Source organism: Eumetopias jubatus, unplaced genomic scaffold (genome assembly GCF_037043125.1).
Source record: "Eumetopias jubatus isolate StellerSeaLion01/CBP00866 unplaced genomic scaffold, mEumJub1_p1.0 scaffold_3, whole genome shotgun sequence".
Classification (NCBI taxonomy): Eukaryota; Metazoa; Chordata; class Mammalia; order Carnivora; family Otariidae; genus Eumetopias; species Eumetopias jubatus.
In genome coordinates this window covers 54,388,969-54,410,702 of record NW_028274809.1, presented here as the reverse complement: position 1 = coordinate 54,410,702, position 21,734 = coordinate 54,388,969, and the positions used below count along the sequence as shown (strand labels likewise).

The 21,734-nt window shown below is 39.3% G+C and overlaps 1 protein-coding gene across 1 annotated transcript in view; it reads right to left on the bottom strand.

Moving 5' to 3' along the window:
- TTN (titin) overlaps positions 1-21,734 on the bottom strand; it is a 268,068-nt gene that overhangs the window by 214,031 nt on the left and 32,303 nt on the right. Inside the window, 12 exon segments of the mRNA XM_028121746.2 lie at positions 3,113-3,169; positions 8,593-8,781; positions 13,533-13,658; positions 13,870-14,154; positions 15,652-15,883; positions 17,022-17,187; positions 17,277-17,418; positions 17,574-17,834; positions 18,247-18,507; positions 18,645-18,905; positions 18,998-19,261; positions 19,636-19,896. Of these exon segments, the coding sequence (XP_027977547.2) occupies positions 3,113-3,169; positions 8,593-8,781; positions 13,533-13,658; positions 13,870-14,154; positions 15,652-15,883; positions 17,022-17,187; positions 17,277-17,418; positions 17,574-17,834; positions 18,247-18,507; positions 18,645-18,905; positions 18,998-19,261; positions 19,636-19,896 (2,505 nt within the window).

Here is a 21,734-nt window from a genome sequence, read left to right as displayed (position 1 = left end):
GTTCCAACTCCTCCGAGTGAAACAATTCTCTTGACTCTTTATCCTGTTCTGGGGTAGGAGTAGCTGCTGTTACCTGAATTTCTACAGGAAAGCAGAGCAATTCTGTGTCTGCAGAGGGAGGAACTGGGAAGTTCGTTTGGAGATGCTTTTGGCCCTTTTGTCCCCAAGATGGCTGAATGCCTTTTGTCTGGTCAAACACCAATGCCAGCTCCTCTTCCTCATCAGTGTATTCGCACAACACTGGGAGTGTACGTGCGTCAATGCCGTGCCCTTGCTTTACCTTCACCTTAAGTATACCAGTTGTTTTTACTGTTCCGTATTGGTTAGACAGTACACAGGTAACAGAACCTTCATTTTGAGGAAGAACAGAAGAAAAAGTTAATATTGAATAGTTTTCCAAGGTATGAGTGATAAAGCCTCGGTTACGTGGGATTGGTATATCATTGTTATACCAATTCACTATGGGTGGAGGATATCCTTGAAAGTGACACACAAATTTACAACCGTCACCTTCATAAACTTCTTGAGATTCAATTTCATGAAGAAATGAAGGTGGGCAACGTTGTGGATGCTTTTGGAAGGAACTTTCCAAAAATCTTGCGGTCTTTCCTTCTTGCTTGGTTTCAAATTCATCAGCTTCTGTGAAAGTGGAGTGCTGTAATTCTCTCAAATCATCTTTTCTTATTCTCTCACTATCTAGTTCTGTATTTTCTTCAATATTTATAACTGCACCAAAAGCTTCACTGGCATGTGGAATAACAACTTGGGACACCTCTTCAGGAGTCTCATATATTTCCTCTTTCTTATTTACAACAGTGATGTATCTAGAGGACTCTCCAATTTCAGTTTTGGTCATAATTTCTTCAAGTTGTTCTCTTGCTTGGGTATCCTCGCTTACTAGAATCCCACCATATAGATGGTCTTTCTGGAGACCTTCTCTTAGAAATGCCTCTTGGCTCATTCTTATTTCAGTCTGGAGGATTTCTTCATCAACAGTAGTTTGAAAGCTTGTGGGAGGTTCTCCAGATTCTACATTTTGATCCATTTGGTTAGGAAGGACCTGTGGATTTTGGACAATCCCCTCACAAGAATGATCTACCTTATCCCTATTTTCAGCTAGATCCAATACAAACCTGCCTTCTTTCTCCTCTCTAGAGAACAGAATGTCCTTATCGCTAGCTTCACTTCTCAGAGTTCTTGCGCTTATTTCAGAGGGCATATCTGAAAGAGATAATTTCTTTTTCTCCATTAACATTTTTCTAGCCTCCCGCAAACGTTGCAACTTCATTTTGGTCTCCTTGTCCAGGAAGCTTTCGCCTACATTAAGCCATTCCCTTATGTCAGATTTACTTTCTAAATATTCTTCATCATACGGAAAGTCAGTTTTCTTGCCTGGACTTACTGTCTTAAAGTGTATAGTTCGCATCATTCCTATTTGTTCTACATCTTGTTTTTTGTTAAAGGGAGAGCCAGTAAACCTCAGGCCAACCTTTATCCTGTCTTCTCTCCTTTCAGCTAAAGTCTCTGTATTTCCATGTGTCTGTTCTGCCCGTTTCAGAAATTCTAAACATTTCTCATCTTGCCCTTTTTGCATAACAAGCAACGATGCTGTTGATTCAGCAGACCCTTCACTATTAGTTGCTAACAATCTGTAACTTCCAGAATCTCTGCTTTGGACACTTTTAACCTCTAAGCTGGAAGAGTGATGATGTAAATCACTCTCAGTTTTTATAACCCGTCGAAGACCCGTTGGGATAGGCCGATTGTTATGAAACCAAGTCATTTCTGGAGTTGGACAAGCAATTAATTTACACATAAAAACAATGGGTTCCCCCTCAAAAACATATTGAAACGTAAGTTTTTGAGTAAAAGAAGGCTTGAAATATTCGGGCCAGGAGCTCGTAGATGATATTCGACTTGCGTATCTTTTAGCAGCCATGGAGCTGCGGTCTAAGTCTTCAGAATCTGAAAAGGCATCGTGCGTATCTCTTTCAGAATGTTCAGAGTCCCCCTCGGAGAACAATTCTGAAAAAAAAGTAAATTAGAAAGCATTTTACTATTTTCCATAGTATTTGAAAAAGTTGAAAATAAATGAAATTGCAAAATGGAAATAAAATAAAATGCATGCTACAGATTCTCACAAATCCATAAAAAAAATTCACTCACCATATTTGTTCGAATAAACGCAACACCATGCTCTGTTTAAAAGATTCTGACACGAAAATCGTTCGTTGTCTGGTCTTTTCTTCAAACTGTTGAAATGTCTTCTTGAACAAGCAAAAATGCATTTCAAAATAACATGTTCCTGTGCATGTTTGTTTTGAGAGCAGGAAAACTTTGTTCTTTTGATGGCTAAGAGGAAAATCTTACCTGACTTGCAGAGAGTGGAATAAACGCCCTTTCTGATCCTTTTGATTGCAGATTAAATTATTATATTTTTGAGAATTAACCATTTAAAAATATAAGAACTATAACCATAAATAATTAGCTAAAATAAAATGAGAAGGCGTTTATTCGAACTAATACAGCCATGAAGTCACAGTGTTATGCAAAGGAAAGCAGGCAATACAGATCATGTAAGGCAGCTTATCTGCAAGCCAGTGTAAGAGACATATCAATGTTAAAATGATGAATGTGCATGAAGTGTACACCGGAATGGGAATGTAACATTTTCACACACCCTAAATAAAGTAGCATTTCAATCATAATTCATTCATGACATTGCATTCTGAGAATGACAGCTAGGTTATTGCCCACTGTTCAATTTAATTCACTGTGATTTTGAAAACAAACTTCTACTTCTTGATTTCATGCATTAAGATGACAACTTTTTCCGGTACGCGCTTTTGAAAATGGCTGCAAACACGAAGTTGAATGTGGCTGATACATTTTAAATACAAAATTTTAAATTACCATCAAACAAATTACCGTGAAATGCATGTAACCATCAGCATATTAAATGAGGCATGCGACATAGTAATATATACTCTAAGAGATATATTTATACATCTATGTCATTTTTCTCAATATTACTAAGAGAAAGTAGGCAGCTCAAGGATTCTATTAATCCTTCAGAATTTCTACTTAAATCTCACATCCAATAGAACAATACCTTTCATCTCCACCTCAATCTGCTCTTCAATCCTCCCGTACAAAATGGATTCTGGGGCTAAAATGGAAAAACATATATGGAGATTTTAATGATTAATTCCATATACTTTCTGCCTTGATACGTATATTCATACAATTACAATTTTCTCTTTATTCTGGTAATGGAAAACTACATCCCCCAAATGCATCCCCCAAATCCATGCCAAACAAATCAATGAGCTGCTAAAGTACATGACAATGTTGGCAGAAAGATTGAAAAAAACATATTTATTTTAGGTTCTCTGTGAAATTTCTACTTTTAGTTCCATAATTCCCCATGCCTTTACATGCATTCAAAAAAGCAATCCACAAACTATAGGAATATTCTTTTTTTTTTTAACGTCCTATCAACTGAACACTAAGAGACTAAGAGATGGAGTCACATTGAGAAGGAACATGCATTTTCTAACTTGCCGCTTTTTGCCGAGGGCTATTCTCAGGTTTTCCTGCAGGATTAAATGCTTCCTGCTAGTAAGTAGTCCTTTGATTTGAACCACCTTTAAAACTTTAAACTACACAAAGTCTGATGACATATTAAGGAGCAAAACAAAGAACCCTCAACTCAAAATGGCTTTTATTATATAGGGAAAAGGCACAGGCTTTAGACACAATCATTTCTGGGGCAGCTTGCTGAACAAGGTGGGGGCCCCGGTTCCCGCTCAGTCTTCCATCCATCTGTGTGGCACCACGTGCGTGTGCTGGACTCCCTGGCTTCTCTGTTCCTTGCAGGCTTTGGCACGAAGTGAATGACAAACTTGATGTTTTCTTTGATGATTCTCTCTTTACTTCGTGGCTTGTTTTAATTTGTGCCTCTTTGAGTGTTTTAATATTTTTAATGTCTGAACCAAGGGCAATTTTTGTAACTGCTCTGGTTTGCGATTCTTTTGCTAGGTGAGAATAAAGTTAGGAAAAGGAATAAATTAGCTGTGTTTATAAGAGTAAAACACATGCTGAATTTAGAGAAGATGACATGTCATTAGGATGAGAAGGAAAGCAGCATGTTAGTCCCCAAACTAATATATGATATATCTGTGCTTACTATTCACAGAAGAACTCTACTCAAACAGACTTACGGGGTTTTATATTCCTACTTGATCTTCATGGATAACTGTGCAGCCTAAATAAAGTTATAAGGCCAAAGTAAAAGAGGAACATATGAAGACTGGTCTTTTATGTTTCATGATTAGACAACTGTGCCTGATCCTTCATTCTTCAAACACTTAAAAGTGGCTTATCTTTCAACTTCATTCTTAAGTATGAGAGGCAGTCTGGACCTTCCAAAAGAAAAATGCTCATGCTCCAAGAACACTTTAATACTGTATTCAATTAGAACCAAGTGAACTGGAAACCCTGTGGCAAAAATGTCCAGCTCAAATCCACTCTGGCAACATGATGATCAAGCATGTAATGTGGCCCTAGGTTCCTTAGGAAGCAAGTTGAAAGACCTACATTTCTCCTACCTCCACAACACAGCCAACTCCCAATTATATAGCTGGAGAACCCATGCCAGTTGTCACCCGCATCACCTCCAGATAAATAGTCACTCTGTGTGATTATTGCACTAGCCAGCAGCTATGGTGAAATTGAGGGTCAGCTCTCTGGATGGTAGAATTTTCCATTTCATTTGCATAACTAGACCTCAGTTCTTGAGATATTCCCTTTGAGGACTATGAAAGTATTATCAGAAATAGCTACAGAACAAAATGTCAGATTAAGAAAAAAAAAGACTCCTGTGGGTGAGTGAGGATTACAGATATATTAAATGATGTATGAACCTATTTCAAAATTCAGAGCCAAGATGGCAGTCACATGGCTCCGTACTATAACCTGCTCATCTCTAACATCTTAAAAATGGTATGGACAGATCAGGAAAGACCTTGAGGTCACAGTTCTCCATGGACCCCTTGGAGATGCTGGAACTTCTTCCATGGGACTCAGTGAAGATCCTTTACTTATTGACATATAGCATGGGATTCTAGCACCTGAAGAATAACTTTCCTCTTTTCGTTAGTATCTAAGAGGAAGTCCATGGATAAAAGGAAGAACTTATCACTTCCAAGACAAATTTATTCAGGACCTTCCAGACACGTGGGCAAATTGAGCATGATAACAACAAAAATAATAATCTTGCCATGAGAGAATTCTATGATTCCAGGGGGATCTGAGACTGTAAAGCAATATCATCTATTGAGAAATATCTACAGACTCCTAATTTTGGTCCAGACAGAACCCTATTATTTTCAGTGTCCAATTTTGCTATTTTCATAATTTCCTTAATAAGCATCTAGAACTTCCAGATCTGCAAGCAAAGGGCAGAAATGAGAAATTTTGAGCCTCCTATTAAAATAATTAAATTTAAACTTGGTACAGTATTAGACACAATAATAAATAATTAATACTTGATGAACTCTAACATTTTGACCTTCTTCAGTATACTTCATAGGTGGCTCATTGGTAAGTACTAGAAAAAGCAGCACATATGAAATAAATCATAACCTTCTGAAATGAGATTTGAGAGTTAAACCTCCTTGAATCTAGCTAGACTGGAAAGTTAAATGTTCGTCACAGGTTTGGCCAATGACCAGGCTGCCTTTCAGAAGTCCTTTATCAACAGAGTGCTAAGTTAGGGATATGCTAATTAACATATTCACGGATTCGATCTGCGTGGCAGAAAAGCTGCATAGAGCGATGAGGATGAAATGAAGCAAGTCAGAGCTAAAAACCAAAGAAGCACCTTCTATGTTTAGGACTGCCGACGTGGTCTCCTCTCCATAGTCACTGTGTACAACGCAGCTGTACAATCCCTGGTCTACCGGCTGAACGTGACATATGATAAGAAACTGAGTATTTCCATTTTGTGACCACTTCACTCTTTCGGAGTCCTCTATCTTTACGCCTTCATGAGTCCAGGTTACATCAACAGAAGATTCATCTTGTAAAACACAGAGGAATTGAGCCGTGTCGCCACACTTCACAGAGAGGTCCTGAAGCGGCAGGAGAATCCGTGGGGCCTCGCCCACCGCCTCTTCGGCCCAGTTCGCAGAGAACTCAGTGTTCTCTGCAATTTGTGAAAGGGACGCGGTATGGCGCAACTCTACATTTTGAACCGATGCAGCTGTGTGGGCGGAACCTTGAGATATACTTTCAAAAACCTGTGATTCGTATTCATAGGATGATCCTTGAAATGACTTAATTTCGTTTTGGGATATTTTGCTCTCCTGCTTTGTGAAAGAGGAATCTGTCACTGCCTGGGACTTGGTGGACTTTCTTACATCTTTCCCAGAACTCTGCCTAGCTAGGGCTCGCACTGTATAATCAAGTGACAAGAAAAAGAAAAGAATATTAAGATCTAAGCTTTGTCATTTGGCTGGGTTAGTAACAGACAATGGCATGGAAGATGAAGATGAAAGACATCATTGTCACTTGGAAGCAGCATGCCAGATGCAGTGTGCTCTAGGATGTCACATCACACAAAGAACGTTTATTCCCAGTGATCCAGTGATGAATGGATGATGAAAGCTCATGTGGATGCCATAGAGTATCTGGGTCCTTCCTTCTGTTGTCACTGCAGCTAACCAGAGTGACACAGTCTCTCTTTCTCTGTCTCTCTCTTACCCCCGCTCCCCGGGAGTACCATTTGTCCCCCTTCTTCCATATACTGTATAAACAATATACAGCAAATGGATCATTGGTAATCCAATGATGAAACGCTGTTTAGAGAAGTAAAAACATCAAGCAAAATTGATGCCTAAAAAAATACTTACTAATGTAATGCACAGATTATATACTTCAGAGAGATTTAAACCGTATAGGTTAACCCAAAATTGAGAATTTAAGAGGACCTGCTGGGTGTTACTTTATTAGTAAGTTACAGACCGACCACACTATGCAATGAGACAAACAGCGGAGACTCTCATTAGTAACAGTGGGAGTAGGAGGTATGAAGCAAATCCAAGTGTTTAAAGCAAGATGAGCTTTACCTTTTGGAGTCACTGTGAGTGCAGCTGCGCAAGAGGCTTCCCCAGCACTATTGGAGGCTCTGCAAGAGTACTGCCCAGCATGCTCTGAATAAGCATCAACTATAAACATTAAAGCCATGCCTGTGGACTCCTCAAAATGGAAAACTACATCTTTTGTTGGTAGAATTGGCTGCTGGTTATGAAACCACTGGATTTCTGGCTTGGGAATGCCAGAAACCCTTGCATGAAATCTGACTGTCTCCCCGCTGTGCACCCTGAGGCTTGACAGAGGCTGGATGAAGATGGGCTTTTGGCCAAGGGACTCCTTCTTAAATGAAACTGATGAAGAAACATGCCACTGGGAGTCTGATGTAACTTCTTCAAATTTGCTAAATCCTGAAAAGAAGCATGCCAACCTTTAATGTCTTACCCTGCATTGAAACCAGAACTCATTTGGAGTTGTCTACAGATATGTTGCAAATTTCAATGGTGGACTAGAATCCAGTCCAATCCTAATATCTCGTCAATGTAGGTTGGTTCCAAGTCACACATGTTCACTTCCACTTTCCAGGCAAACAAGTCAAGGCATGAATGGTCTAAGAAAGTTCACTGTATTGTTCGTGAAGGCAGTAGAGAAGTACACAGTTTGGTTTAGGTATTCCTGTTTTTTGTTTTTATTTTTTTCCCCTCTGGTTGTAAAATCACGTTTTCTATGTTGTAAATCATTTTAAATTGATTATTAAGAAAATATCTGATTATTATAGTAAGTGTTTAAAATTAAGGGAAAAACCAAAGTTGTCCTCAATCCGTATGTATTTGTACATAGTTAACAATACATAGACTAAATTAGCTCAGCAAAAATAGTCTGACTGTATAAAAATATTGTGATCTTGTTTTGAAACAAAGTGCCCTCCACTAATAAGGAAGTGTTTCTGATGGCAGTTTAAAAGCCCCAAGTATCAGAAATGCTAAACCATCTTAGGACTGGGCCTCTCAACCTTCAGGCATTCTTTGAATGACGGTGAATACACCTAGCTGGTATACAGACCTGAAATCATCCTCTGTAGCTTCTGTAAATTCAGAATTGTGTCAAGACAGTGGGGGGATAATAATGCTTACCTTACAGCATGTTAAAAAAAATTTTCATCCTAGCTAAATGAGAAAACAAATCTACCTATTTCTTTAGCATGTTTCTCTCCATTCTGATACATGCTGATCAGAAAGCATGAAAGCTGGTGAGGAGAGCAATACATAACAAAACATTATAAAGACAAAGCAGGGCAAAATGAGAAATGATGGTTTGTGATTCATGACATGGGATAAATGGAAAGTGAGAATGTAGCATATAACATGGAAACAATTAGTTGCATTAAAAGAGAATGGTAGGGCCAACGATGGTTTACATGGAATCTTTAGTGATTGTTACTGACATTGTGAGATTAGAGCCATATTTAAATGTGGTTCTTAAGGTTGTTTACTGTACCTGCCAGTCTCAAGTTGGCTGTGCTTGATACTTGACCTACAGCATTATTAGCAACAAAAGTGTAAGTTCCTTCATCTTCTGGATAAGCTTCAGCAATTTCCAGTTGGTAAGTGTCTTCAAACTGAGTCATTCTAAAGAACCTAGATGGCTTGATTTTCTTGTCTTTACTGTACCAAGACACTTTTAGATCTGCATCACAAAAGGAAAAAAAAAGATATTTAAATCACAAAAAAGTGGTGGATATTTTTACCTGCAAACACAATATTGATTATATTGGTGACTACATTTCATATTTATCTTCATAATATTATATTTCTATTTCTGGGCATGCCACAACTGCTCTTACAAGATTTCTTTTCATCTTCAAAAAGAAACATGATTCTAGAAAAATCCAGCTTAGAGGCTGGTTGTAGTGTTTGAAATTTTACAATTTTAGTTATATTCTTTTTAACCACTTGCAGGTCATGTTGTGGAAACAGGGACAAGGTTTTGATATAGTCAGTGACCTTGAGAAAAAGATCATCCTAACGAACAGTCATCGTGATGGGTTTGATCTAGGATTGTGGTCGCCTACTGGGACAGGAAGTAAGGGAAATCTGTACTTCGGGGGGGCAGAAAAATCAATCAGAAAGAGAGCTGAGAAGATCAACATTCCTAGAAGTCTAAAACAGACACCCTATAGGCTGAAGAAAAAATTTCTATAGTTTCGTTACCAATGAACAAGCATTGAAAGGTCTTAGCATAGCAAAAAATAATTTTTAAAACTGAAAGAGTCATGGAATTTGGGCATCTTAGATATATTTGGCTTTTATCAAAGTGGCAGTAATAAATAATAATAAAACTAGCTCTTTTCACATAAAGAGTTGAATCATCTTTTAATGGTAGAAAATAACCCCCAAAGCAAAGATAAAATAACATTATGTTGTTAGAGTTTAAGGTGGAGTGAACTTGAAAAAAAATATTATACCTCCATTGAAACAATCACCCTGTAAGTCAAGAGTGGATTTAAATTTAGTCCCAAGTTTTAAAAGACTTCTTGTTTTCGGAGTGTGATCACTATATCACTTCCTTATCTCAATACCACCCATAAGGGGATTCTCTAGTAGCCCATTCTGCTAGCATTTTTTGCATTTTAGCACAAATATTGGTTTGGGAAGGTTCCCCTCCTGCCCATGATGATAGTTGCTTATCAACTACAGGTTCTCCTTTTAAAGGCACAAATCACTTCCTTAGGCAGCAAGGTAAAATAGAAAATGGAACCCTGATACCACAATTTCCCAGCTGTGTGACCTTAGACCCATCATTTAATCTCTCTGATCCAGTCTTCTCATTTGTAAAATGAGATGCATAATAATTCATGAGCTCCTCATTGCAAAAAAAAAAAAAAGAATTGTGTGAATTAAATGACTTACACATGGGAAGGGCTTTGTAAACTACTGGCACAAGTCAGTCATTAAAGCAAGACTGTTTTACCCCCACCCCCTCCAAGGGATCAGCAGTGCCTTTAATAATTTGCCCCAAGACCGGGCCATGTAATATAATAGATAACACCATCACATGGAATTTAACAATCATTCTACAACCATTTAGTTTGTCTGGTATACCTCAATGGAAATGGAATGACAAAGAGTTTATCCACCCTTTATGAGGTTCTCAGCATATTCTTTCTTCCTTTGGTGAATGGAATGTAGCCCTAGGACAGGCATGCACTGCCAACAATAAATGAGCTAAAAGGTGAGACCTCTCTCAGTAATGCACTTGGTGCTTCTGACACTGCTGCCACTATCTGTGTTGGTCACTGACCTCTTTTGGCTTCTGTGAGGCCACCCCACTCTTCCTGCTCCCCATTCCACCACTCCATTATATTTGGTCCCTAAATTCCTTTCATTCCACCATCTTGAATTCTCCCACAATCTACACCCTTCTTCCTCCTGACTCCCCCAGCTGAGGGCCTTGTCAGCACTTTCCAAGCCTATCAGGATGGCCTCTCCCTTGATCCTTACCAGGTCTCACCTCCTAAATCTGTCCATTCCTCTTTTCACTATCACAGTATTGTTTCTGAAAAGCAAACCTGATCATGTTACCCAGAGGCTTAAAAATCCTTCAGTGGCTCCTCAGTGCAAACAAGATAAAATCTAAAATCCTAAGCACAGAATACCAAACCCTTTAGGATCTGGCCTTTGCCTTCTTTTCTGGCCTTCTCCTCCACTTATTACATCACTTTCCAACCATACTCAAGCCACTTGTCATTTCCAGCACATGAAGTACTCTTGCAGGCTTTTATGACTTGTAAATATCATTCTCTTCCTAGAAGGCCACTGTGTTCAATGATTCAGGAATTGATTCTTCGATGCCCAGTCCATGCTCCTCTCTCTCTGTCTTGCAAACAAACAGCACTGAGTACATGGGCGGTTACAGCACTTACAACCTTGTGATCTAGTTGTGCATGTGCGAGCATCTCCTTGCCCACACCCTGAGCTCCACCAAGGTCCTCCCAGCTCTAGCAGCTAATGTCATAATGTTTCAATAGCAGGAACACTGACATGGGTAGAATACAACTGAAGAGATACTTAAATGAACAATGGGCATTCATCATTGCTAGACTAATTATTTATCATTTCATTTAGCTAGCTGTTCCTCAGTAAGCCTCCAAACGACACTGATTATCCGTAGAATAAACATTAGCAAAATCTAATTTTAGTACAAGTTTTTAAAATTCTACTTTTCCAAATTGCTTTTCCACCAGTAGGTGGCACCAGAGACCTTCCACAGGCAACACTTTCTCATAAAAGCCCCACTACAATGCTCAAGGCCAACCAAGTTCCACACTTAAGCGAATGTTGAGTTCCAAAAACATGTGACTGGGGTTTCTGAAGACTCATAATTTTTTTCCAGTTTGTAGACGGCAGGGCTGAATTTAGTCTGCTAGGGTAGTACCTGGTCAGAGGAAGTTGTAGAAATACCTTCAGTTGCAGGGGCATGAAAGCTTTGGTAAGCTTTTAAAAGGGCATTTTACTATATTTATAAACTAAAAAGCACTATATAAAGACTACTGTTTTAAGACAATCATTTATATGTATATTGATTTGGAAAATTTCCTCTAAAAATTCAATGAAAGGATAAATTATTTAGTGTGATTTCTGTGAATTTGATATTAAAATGCATTTTTCTTTACTGTGTTAGCAGAATATTATCAAATCAGTCCCTATTTCTTGATATTTAGCATTTCTCCAACTCTGTGCTTTTTTTTTTTTAAGATTTTATTTATTTATTTGACAGAGAGACACAGAGGGAGGGAACACAAGCAAGGGGAGTGGGAGAGGGAGAAGCAGGCTTCTGGCCGAGCAGGGAGCCTGATGTGGGGCTCAACCCCAGGACCCTGGGACCATGACCCGAGCCAAAGGCAGACGCCTAATGACTGAGCCACCCAGGTGCCCCAAACAAACTCTATGCTTTGAAGTCACAAAGTCTATGGTGTTTGTCTATGTTGGTCACCCAATACCAGACTTTTATGTTTATATAATTTCCCTCTATGGCTATACTAAAATTAGTATATTGAGCACTAGTCACTTGCCACCCATGCCTATAGGTACTTTACATACATAATATCTTTTAATTATGCTCATAAAAATCAAATAGGTTCATCTGGTTTCTAGATCAACACCTCTATCTAAGAGGAGGAAATCAAGTCATAGAAAGCCAATTGAAATACTAACTTGTTTAGGAAAATGGCTCATGGCAATGCAGAGACTAAGTCATAAACTAATGGAAGAAGCGTAATAATAATAAAAAAAAAAAACCCACACTTGCTAGGAATGCTGTGAGAAGACCAAGCTCTAAGAATTTCCCTTTGGTGGTTGTACAAAAAGGCCATGCAAATGAGAGTGACTTTCATTTGGGATAAAGTTGATTTACCCTATCTGAGGTAAATTTACAATCATAATTGGCTTGAAATGGCTGCAAACATTTTGTCTCATTCTACTAAGACTGGACTCCTGATGTTGGGGGGGTGGGAATATCTGGGAAGCGTGCCCTTATTAAAGAGTATAAGAGCTAACTGACTGGGGGTTACTGCATGATGAACACTGTGCTAGGTGCTGGTGTGTGTGATCTAACAAGATCCTGACTGGTATTAGTCATTTGACAATCATTCTTTTGTCCAATTAGCAATCACTTATTGAGTATACACTATCTACAAAGCTATTTAGGACAAGGATACACCCTTGCTGCCAAGGTTGGTACTTTCCAGTAGCTACTGCCTTTTTAGGCATGAGGTTCTAGGTACTAAGACAGAGTCCCTGCCCTCGTGAAACATACATTCTAAGATTAAACACAACACTATCCTTAACTTTACTCATGAAGCACAGAGAACCAGAGAAATCTTATATTTGCTCAAGGTCACACAGTGGAGCCAAGATTCAAATCCAACCTCTGATTATAATGACCCTACTTTTGATGCTACAGGCTACTGCCTTCCAAAGAAATATACCTTTCCACACAAGCACTGTCTATAGACTGAATAATGTCTTACATATAGACTCTTCTTTTGAAATATATGTAGATACAATTATAATTAACATAATAATAATTGTAGTTTTTGTTGTATTTTTTTTTTCAAGAGATAACAAAAGTTATCTAAGGGAACATGACATCTTCTGAACATCAGAGAACACTGATCAAGTTCTTTTTTTTTTATTGTGGTAAAAAAAAAAAACCCACATAATATGAAATTTACCACCTTAACCATCTTAGATATACACTCAGTAGTGGAAAACATGGTCTATTCCTCTATTCAGTAATTCAAGTAAGTCTTCTGCAAGATTCCCATTAAAAGTCGAATTATGCACAAGAGATATTTATGATGGAGGAAAAGGTGAGAAACCTTGCCTCAGATCATTCTTTGTAAATATTAACAATGATACCTTTGCTCACAAACCTACCTGTTCCAGACACTCTGCACTGAAAATGGGCTGGCTGTCCCTCAGAAGTGACAGTGTCCTGAAGTGGGGTGATGATGGCAGGAGGATAAATGGGCATTTCCTGATCTGGAGACACAACTTCTGGAACTAAAGGAAGGGACCACAAGATTGGTCATGATTAAGTCACTTACACACTGCACAGAATGGAGTGTGCTGATTTATTTTAATTATCTTTCTAAAAGCGGCGTAGCAATCTACTTTTATGAGCTCCACATTATATTTATCAATGCAGTCAGAGAACACAACAGTGGGTTTCTTAGGTTTTGTTTTAAGCTGAGACGTAACAAGGTGTTTCTACCTTCCACTGAGAGCGAAGCCGAGGTTGTGGCAACTCCATAGTCGTTCTTGGCTTCACAGGTGTAAACAGCTGCATCCTCTGGGAAGGCTTCGATGAGCAAAAGCGTGTACTCTTGCCCATCGTGAAGAAATTTGCACTTGAAGCCAGTGGAGAGCAGCTGCTCCTCCTTGTACCAGGCAATTCTGGGCTGTGGTCTGCCAGATATCACAGCGCAGAAGCGAGCAGGCTTGCCAGACTGCACAGTAATGGGTTGCAACTCCTGCAGGATCTGCGGCGGTTCTGGGGCTGGGAGTGAATGAGAACCAAGAGCTTGTGAAAAAGTGTGAAAACACCGGAGAACATGTGGAAGCCTACGTCAATTTGTAGCCAGTGGTAATGCATCCAGAAGCCAAACTTTGGAATTGTGATAGCTGAACTTGCCTCAGAATAGGAGAACATTTGGAATTTTGTCCTCAGATAGAGAGAATAACTTTAGAAAGACACTTCTGATATTTGAGGCTCGGTCGGGGGTTGTTGCTGAGAGTGTTGAGCTTGTCAACATGATGTGATCACCCCTTTCCTTGTTGGGGTCTGTGGGTGTATAGCAATGGCCGGTACCCCAAAGAATGCCAGAATAGCTGCCGTGCACTGCCTATTTTATATCATTTGGGCAAACCCTGTGGCCAGGTGGTTCATCACCTTTAGGTTTGTTTTGCAAGTATTTGTGTATGTGTCATAGTCATTTCTTTATATATAAGTGCCAATGAAGTACAATCACTAAGTATGAAAAAAAGGAATAAATGTTATTCTGGATCTACTTAAAGGCAATTAGGTAGACTTACGTAAAACCTCACTTTCCTACTGTGCTAATGAAAGCATCTTCTCAGTGTTGTGATGACTGAGGGGAACTGGGTAGTTCAGGGAACACAGAAATAGGGGGAAAGGACTTCTGTGAGGCTGGTTTTCTGACCTTTGCTTGTCTGTGCCTCAGTATCTCCAACACTAATCTAGAAATAATAAGAACTGGATACCATGATGATTTGGTCTTCTAGGGACTAAGGGAATGTTGCCAAAATGGCTCATTTTTATTAACCAAGGTTATTCCTAGTGTTCTTTCATCTGCTTCTGGGGTATTTGTTCAGAGTAGACTCAAGATTAAAATAGGGAGCGACAGTCCTTCTTCTCTGTGTATTTAGGTTAGTCACATTTCTAGGTCAGCCTCAGATTCAGCTCTAAGCTTTCTAATGAGGAAAGTGGGTGGTTTCATGGCACTCCTCTGAGGACTCGGTAGCATGTGGAATAAGAGTGTCTGGTCCCAGGGCTTGGGGCAGAGAAAACTGAGCTCCACATCGCCCGTAGCTCTCTAGGCCCTCTGGGGTCTCAAAGAGGACTTCTGGATTTTCCCAGGCACTCCACACTAGAGGCTGGAAATGCCCCTGAGGCTTGGTAGCACTACTAGCACTTAAGCAGTTGATGCCAAGGGCAGAAAACTCAACCAGCTGAATGCTCTATCTAGAAATCCACTGAGGGTCTATTATTATTGACATACAGTGGATATTCAATAGTGTTGACCAACTAAATGAGGATCTAGCCATTAGGCACTTTCTGGAAATGACATCTTTACAGTCTTTTTAATAGCTGCTGTCCCTTTACCACAGGTATAATTGGAAAATAAATGTAGCTGCAAACGTACAAGTAGCATGGCTTCTTTAGAAATTGCCCAGGAACTTTTAGCACTTTAGGAACTTAAAGGGGAGGATTATTCCAGATGGGTCCACAAAATATGTTGATACCTCTACCTACCATTGACATAGAGAGTAACAGAACTCCTGTTCCTTCCTGCCACAAAGGTGTATTCACCAGCATCGCTATGCCTGGTCTCAGAGATAAACATCCGGTGGATTCTTCTCTCCACCACATACTGGTGTCGTTCTTGAATTTGGAAATTGATTTCAATACCATCTTTATACCAGTGGGCATCAACATCGTCCTCGTTGACTTCAAACTCAACGACAGCACGTTGTTTCTCAATAACCTTTTGATGGAGCAACATAAAAAGAGAATCAAAATCCTGCTTTCCTTTCGGTTTTATCCTGTTTCTAAAACTGCTCATTTCAAGAGCATGCCAAACCTATACATTATGACATAAAAAGTTGACTGGGTGAAGCGCCTTCTAATTTGTCCTGCATATCGTTAGACAAATGGTGCCCTAACTTCTGTAGAGAATCCTGCTTACACCTGTACTGAGGAGAAATGCCACCCCAAAGAGACCATGACTTGAATCCTTAAATGTTTGCTTTTTGACTAATCACAACAGAAATAAAAACACCTTATATTTGTGGGCTTTTCATTTTTGACAAAGCTCTTCTACCATTTCATTTGATTTCATGTGGCATGAACAAGAACCTCCTGGGAGAGGTAGAAAGTATTAGCCTCATTTTTAAGTGAGGAAATCAAGGTTCAGAATTGGACAGTAAAAGACAGAAGACATATTCAGGTCGTCTGTGTCCTCACTGAAGGCTTTTTCACTATGGCCTAAGGCCTATCATGCCTGGTTCTCCTCAGATGAGCAATATGATAAATCTGAATTCAAATGATATTTCTCCTAACATGTTCTCTCCATTCTACCATTTGGGAAGACAGGCACTCATGAGAACAAGCTCTGCACATGTGGTAGAGAGCAAAGGTGTCTGGCTTAGTGCCCTTGCTAGGAATCCAGCTTTGCTCAAACTGGTCTACCTCCTGGACCTCAGAAGAAGTGTTCCCTGCCAAGTCCCTACATCCCTGCCTCTCCATAATAGAAGCCATCTGACAAAATGCCACCTTGTTCTACCTTTCTTGAGTTCTAGTTGCTGTGTAAGCACCACCATGTAAATTTTAGCTCTTTCCTGGTTTGTGCTGCTTGGCAGGTAGCCATTTATGAGACAGCGAAGTTTCTACAGCTGCTGTAATTAAAGTATCTAGACAGCTGCTAAGGACACTCTATTTCCCTAAGTGAGGGAAAACTGTGACTAAATTGATGTCAGATTAAGAGTCTAAGCCAACGGGGATCAGCTGTTTTCATTCTTTAGAAGACTGTGGTTAGAAGATGTTAAAGTTTAAAAAATTAGGATCTCAAATTATGGATTATGAGCTCTTATGATGTCTCCCCAAATTCAGCATGTAGACAATACCTGAACCTCCCTTTTGAGACTTCGGATGCGGACATCTCTGCCCTCTACGTAGAGGTTAGCAGTGGATATGTTGCCGCCTGCCACCACTGCATATTGCCCTGCATCAGACATCCGGGTGGAGGGGATCAGGAGACGGTGGACGTATTTCTCTTTCTGTATCTTTATTCTATGGATGACATGGAAATTGGAGTTTAATGAATGGTGACTCAAAGCAAACTGGGAATTACTGGAATGTAGCCAAGCAACACAACTGACCTATCCACAGTCGGCAGCTCTTGGCCATCTTTCATCCACTGAACAGTGATGTCAGGTTCAGAAACTTCACATTCAAACATGGCTCGCTTCTTCTCAAGAACCTTAATGTCCTTAATGTGCTTCCGAAATTCTATATGGCGAGCTGGAAAATAGCATGTACAAAAATGAACCTTTCTAATGGCTTTAAGACATAACTCACATGGCACATGCTTGCTTCATTAATTAATGCACTGATTAATATTTTATACGGTATGTTTGACATTTAGTTTTATGGATAAGACATTTATGACACCATACCTTCCACATAAAGGGTGGCTGTTGATGTAGCTTTTCCAGCCACAAAGGTGTACTCAGCTGCATCCCCGAAGTGAACGTTCCTGATGTTCAGTGAGTGTGTGAGCTTTTTGGTTCTCATCTGGCACCTGTCAGTTGACTTGATTTCCACACCATTCTTTAACCATTTGTAAGAGATGCCTTCATAGTTCACCGTTACCTCAAAGGTAATGGTGTCTTTTTCTTCAGCATTGATGTCCTTCAGCATGGATGTAATCATGATTGCTGCAAAGGGGGAAGGAAATACACCCAAGGAGACTTTGTATCAGTATGATGTGAATCATAACAAGCACAGAGTGAAAACTAGGAATGTGTTTGGTATATCTGTTAAGGTGATTATAGTTCAGGGATATGAGCTATGATATCTTCCAGGTACCCCTCTATAGGACAATAACAAGTGCCCGAGGAACAGAAAGAGCTAGCGATAGCTACTAGAGCATCTTTATAGGTAGCCTTTCAAGGCTACTCTAATCAGAAAATTTTATCCAGGTGGAGATGCTAGTGCCTAACTCAGGGTGAACACACAGATGTTTCAAAAAAAGGATTTTTGGAGTGGATTAACTGGTCAGGAAGGAAAAGTGTAGGATATGGAATAACAATGAGTTTATCAAGTATTTTATATAATTTGTTTACTTACGGGTCACTTTCAGGGTGGCGCTGACTTGGTCATTGCCACAGACAAATGTGTATTCTGCTGAGTCCTCTGTGCTGGTGTTCATGATGATCAGCTGGTGGAGTTTCCCCTGCACGACTATCTTGAACTTTTCACTCATCTCAATCTCCACGCCATTCTTCAGCCACATGGAAGGGACATTGAAGTGGGACACCTCACACTCAAAGGAGGCAGTTTTGGTCTCAGGTATCTCAATGTTTTTCATAGTTTTTGTAATATGTAATGCTTGGGAAAATCAAAAAAGCACTTCAGTTAATATATTTTATGAAAAAAAATGGATGAAACCAATCAACCAACCAACCAACCAACGAGCACATAGGGATCATCTAGGGAAATGCCATAGGGGGCTGTCTAATACTTACTCTCCACAAAAAGTTTAGCTTTGCATTCCAGTTGCCCCACCACAGCTGTATATTCCCCAGCATCCGAGGGGGAAATATGCTGCAGCATCAGTTTGTGGACCTTTCTTTCTGAGACCAGTCTGTGCTTGTCACTTGGCTTAATCTCCACATTCTTGTGGAACCATTTTACTGGAACGGTGTCATGGGAAACACTAACTTCAAAGGCAACAGTGGCATTTTCCAAGGCGGTCACATCTTTTGGCTTTTTAATGATCTTGACAGCTAACAAGGAAAGTTGAAGCAATTCAATGATACAGTTAACTTAGTGGTAACCACACATCGGCTACTTGTAAAATGTTTCTAAATCAACTTACTCTCAACATGCAGTCTGGCACTGGCTCCTAGCTTTCCAAGCTTGAAACCATATACAGATTCATCCACAACAGCACAGTTTTTAATCCTCAGAGTGTAAACTGTTCCTTTGACTGAGATGTCGTACTTGTCACTGGATCGCAGCACAACCCCATTTTTGATCCACTGGACGCCTTTTACATTAGGGTGAGTAAGCTCAACAGTGAAAACAGCATCCTGCGTCTCTGTGACTGTGAGGTTCTTCAGAGTCTTCTTAATTTTGACAGCTGAAGACAAATTTATGATTGGTTTCGGAAATAAAGATGGTATCATTAAGTAAAAGAAGTCCTGGAATAAGATCATTACCTGGTCATCTTGCAAAAGAATGGTTATCAAAAATGTTGCAGTTATGCAGCACCTCTATTTTAAAAGACACCTGGAGATTATTTAGGAAAACCTGAGATCCAATTTGAAATGTACACAGCACAATGGCTTTTTTGCCCTTGTGGTATATGGCTCAGAAAGTTTAGAGAGTATATAATGATTTTGTGAAATCAAGATTTATGGCATCCAGGATGGTTATACCATTGACTTTTAAACTGATAACTATCAAGAATGTAATATGATGTGAAATGGATAAATCTGTTATTATATCACTAACCTTCAACTTTGAGTTTGGCAGATGTTTTGGAGGTGGCCACCTTGTAGGTGTATTCTCCAATGTCATCTAACTTGGTGGTAGTGATGATAAGTCTCCTTTTGTGGCCATCAGATTCACTCCTGATGTTGCTACTCAGTGGTAGGTGTTTGCCATCCTTCAGCCATTCGCCTTCGGAATCTGGGTTGGCAACTTCACATTCAAACAGAGCTTCCTGCGATTCAGCCACAGTCTGATCAGTGAGTGGCTTCGAAATGGCCCCCCCTTTGGAACAAGAGAAGTATAAGTGTGAGTCCTTTAAAAAATATTTATCCAAAAAAGAAATCTTTGAACAATTAAATACAAAATACCAAATTTTAAAATGTGATTTTGAATATCATGAAATGCCTAATACAATTATCTTTACCCATATTGAGAATATATTGCAGAAATCCCTATTCTAGTATGAATGACTGATAACCAGGAAAAATTCTGGAATCAGGAAGGCTTTGCAAAGGGAAAGCAACTGTTAATATAGAATTTTGAGAACAATACCACCTGGATGGCCTCTAACTCAATTTCTCCTTCAAAAGTATTCTACTTAAATTTGCTAAGGATTGTTTGCTGCAAATATGTTTAATATTTGATTGGGAAAAGATGTGCTAAGCAAAATGTTCAGTCATCAATATTTCTAAAGATCAGAGCTTCTTATATACTAAAAATCACTATTTTTCTTAAAAAATATTTATTTGAGAGAGAGAGAGAGAGAGAGAGTGAGAGCGTGAGTGCACATGAGCCAGGGTAGAGGCAGCGGGAGAGGGAAAGAAATCCTTAAGCAGACTCCTCCCTGAGCCCGGGGCCTGATGCAGGGCTTGATCCCAGGACCTTGAGATCATGACCTGAGCTAAAAATCAAGAGTCAGCTGCTCAACTGACTGAGCCACCCAGGCACCCCAAAAATCACTGTTTTGACATATGTCATCTCTTTTATGAAGCTTCCCCCTATTGCTTCCATGGCCTTTATCCACTGGCAGAAAAAATTACTCCTTCAGCAAGTTAGTTGCTAATATATCTGTCCCTCTCTAAATGGTGAATTCCTCAAGAAAAAAACATTATGCCTTCTTTGTTTTTGTGTCCTGTGTTTCTAGCAGTGTCTTGCCTATGGTTGGTCCTTAAAAAATGCTGAGTGGAATCACATAAGGACTCATAGCTTTTCCGTGTTTGCACACATTGAAAAACATGCAATTTATATTAGACATGTCAAAGTGCAGGGTCTAAAATTTTGTTTCAGAAGTGTTTTCCACGGTCGAATATCTGAGGAAATATTATAATGTAATAAAGTATAAGCCATGAAACTTTCACATAAAGTGGTGGGACACACAATTCCCACATGGACTTTACAATTTAATCCCAATGTCATATCTCAACTCCTCAATAATTAAATTGTAATGAACCAAACAAATTAATGATGACTTCTAGTTTTTTCTTGATAGTTGATTTATGCTTTTGGTTTTTCATTTTGAAGCAAGGGATTTCTGCTGAATGAGAATGGTCTACTTCATGCCTTAAGAAAGAGATACACAGATACACTGACTTACATTTTAAAATATTCACTGGGTTCATAAAACAAGTATGAAGGGAACAAAGGAAACAAAAGTTAAAGAAAGAAGAGTGATTAAAAAAAGAAATACACCTTTAGAGTAGGAAATTTTAAATTAAGTTCAGTTCAACAAATGTTTATTGATCATCTATCATGTGCAATATGTTGGAGAACACAGATGAGAAAGAAGCAATTCCAGATTTGGGGAGCTTATACTATGGTGTGAGAAGAAGAAATGGGCAGTAACACAAGTATGTGATAAGGGCCATGGAAGAGACACACATAAATAATCCTGACGTTGGAGGAGTAAGATCTTACACAGATGGGAAGATTAAGGAAGGCTTCACAAGAAGATGGCATTTGCGGTAAGTCTGCCTAGGAGAACATGGTGGGAACAGTGTTGAGGAAACTACTGGCTTCAAGAACAGCATAAGCAGAGGCACATAAGTGAAAACTAATGAGAATTTGGAACGAAATGGGCCACAATTTCTTAAATTAAAACAACTGCCCCACATAAGAACTTA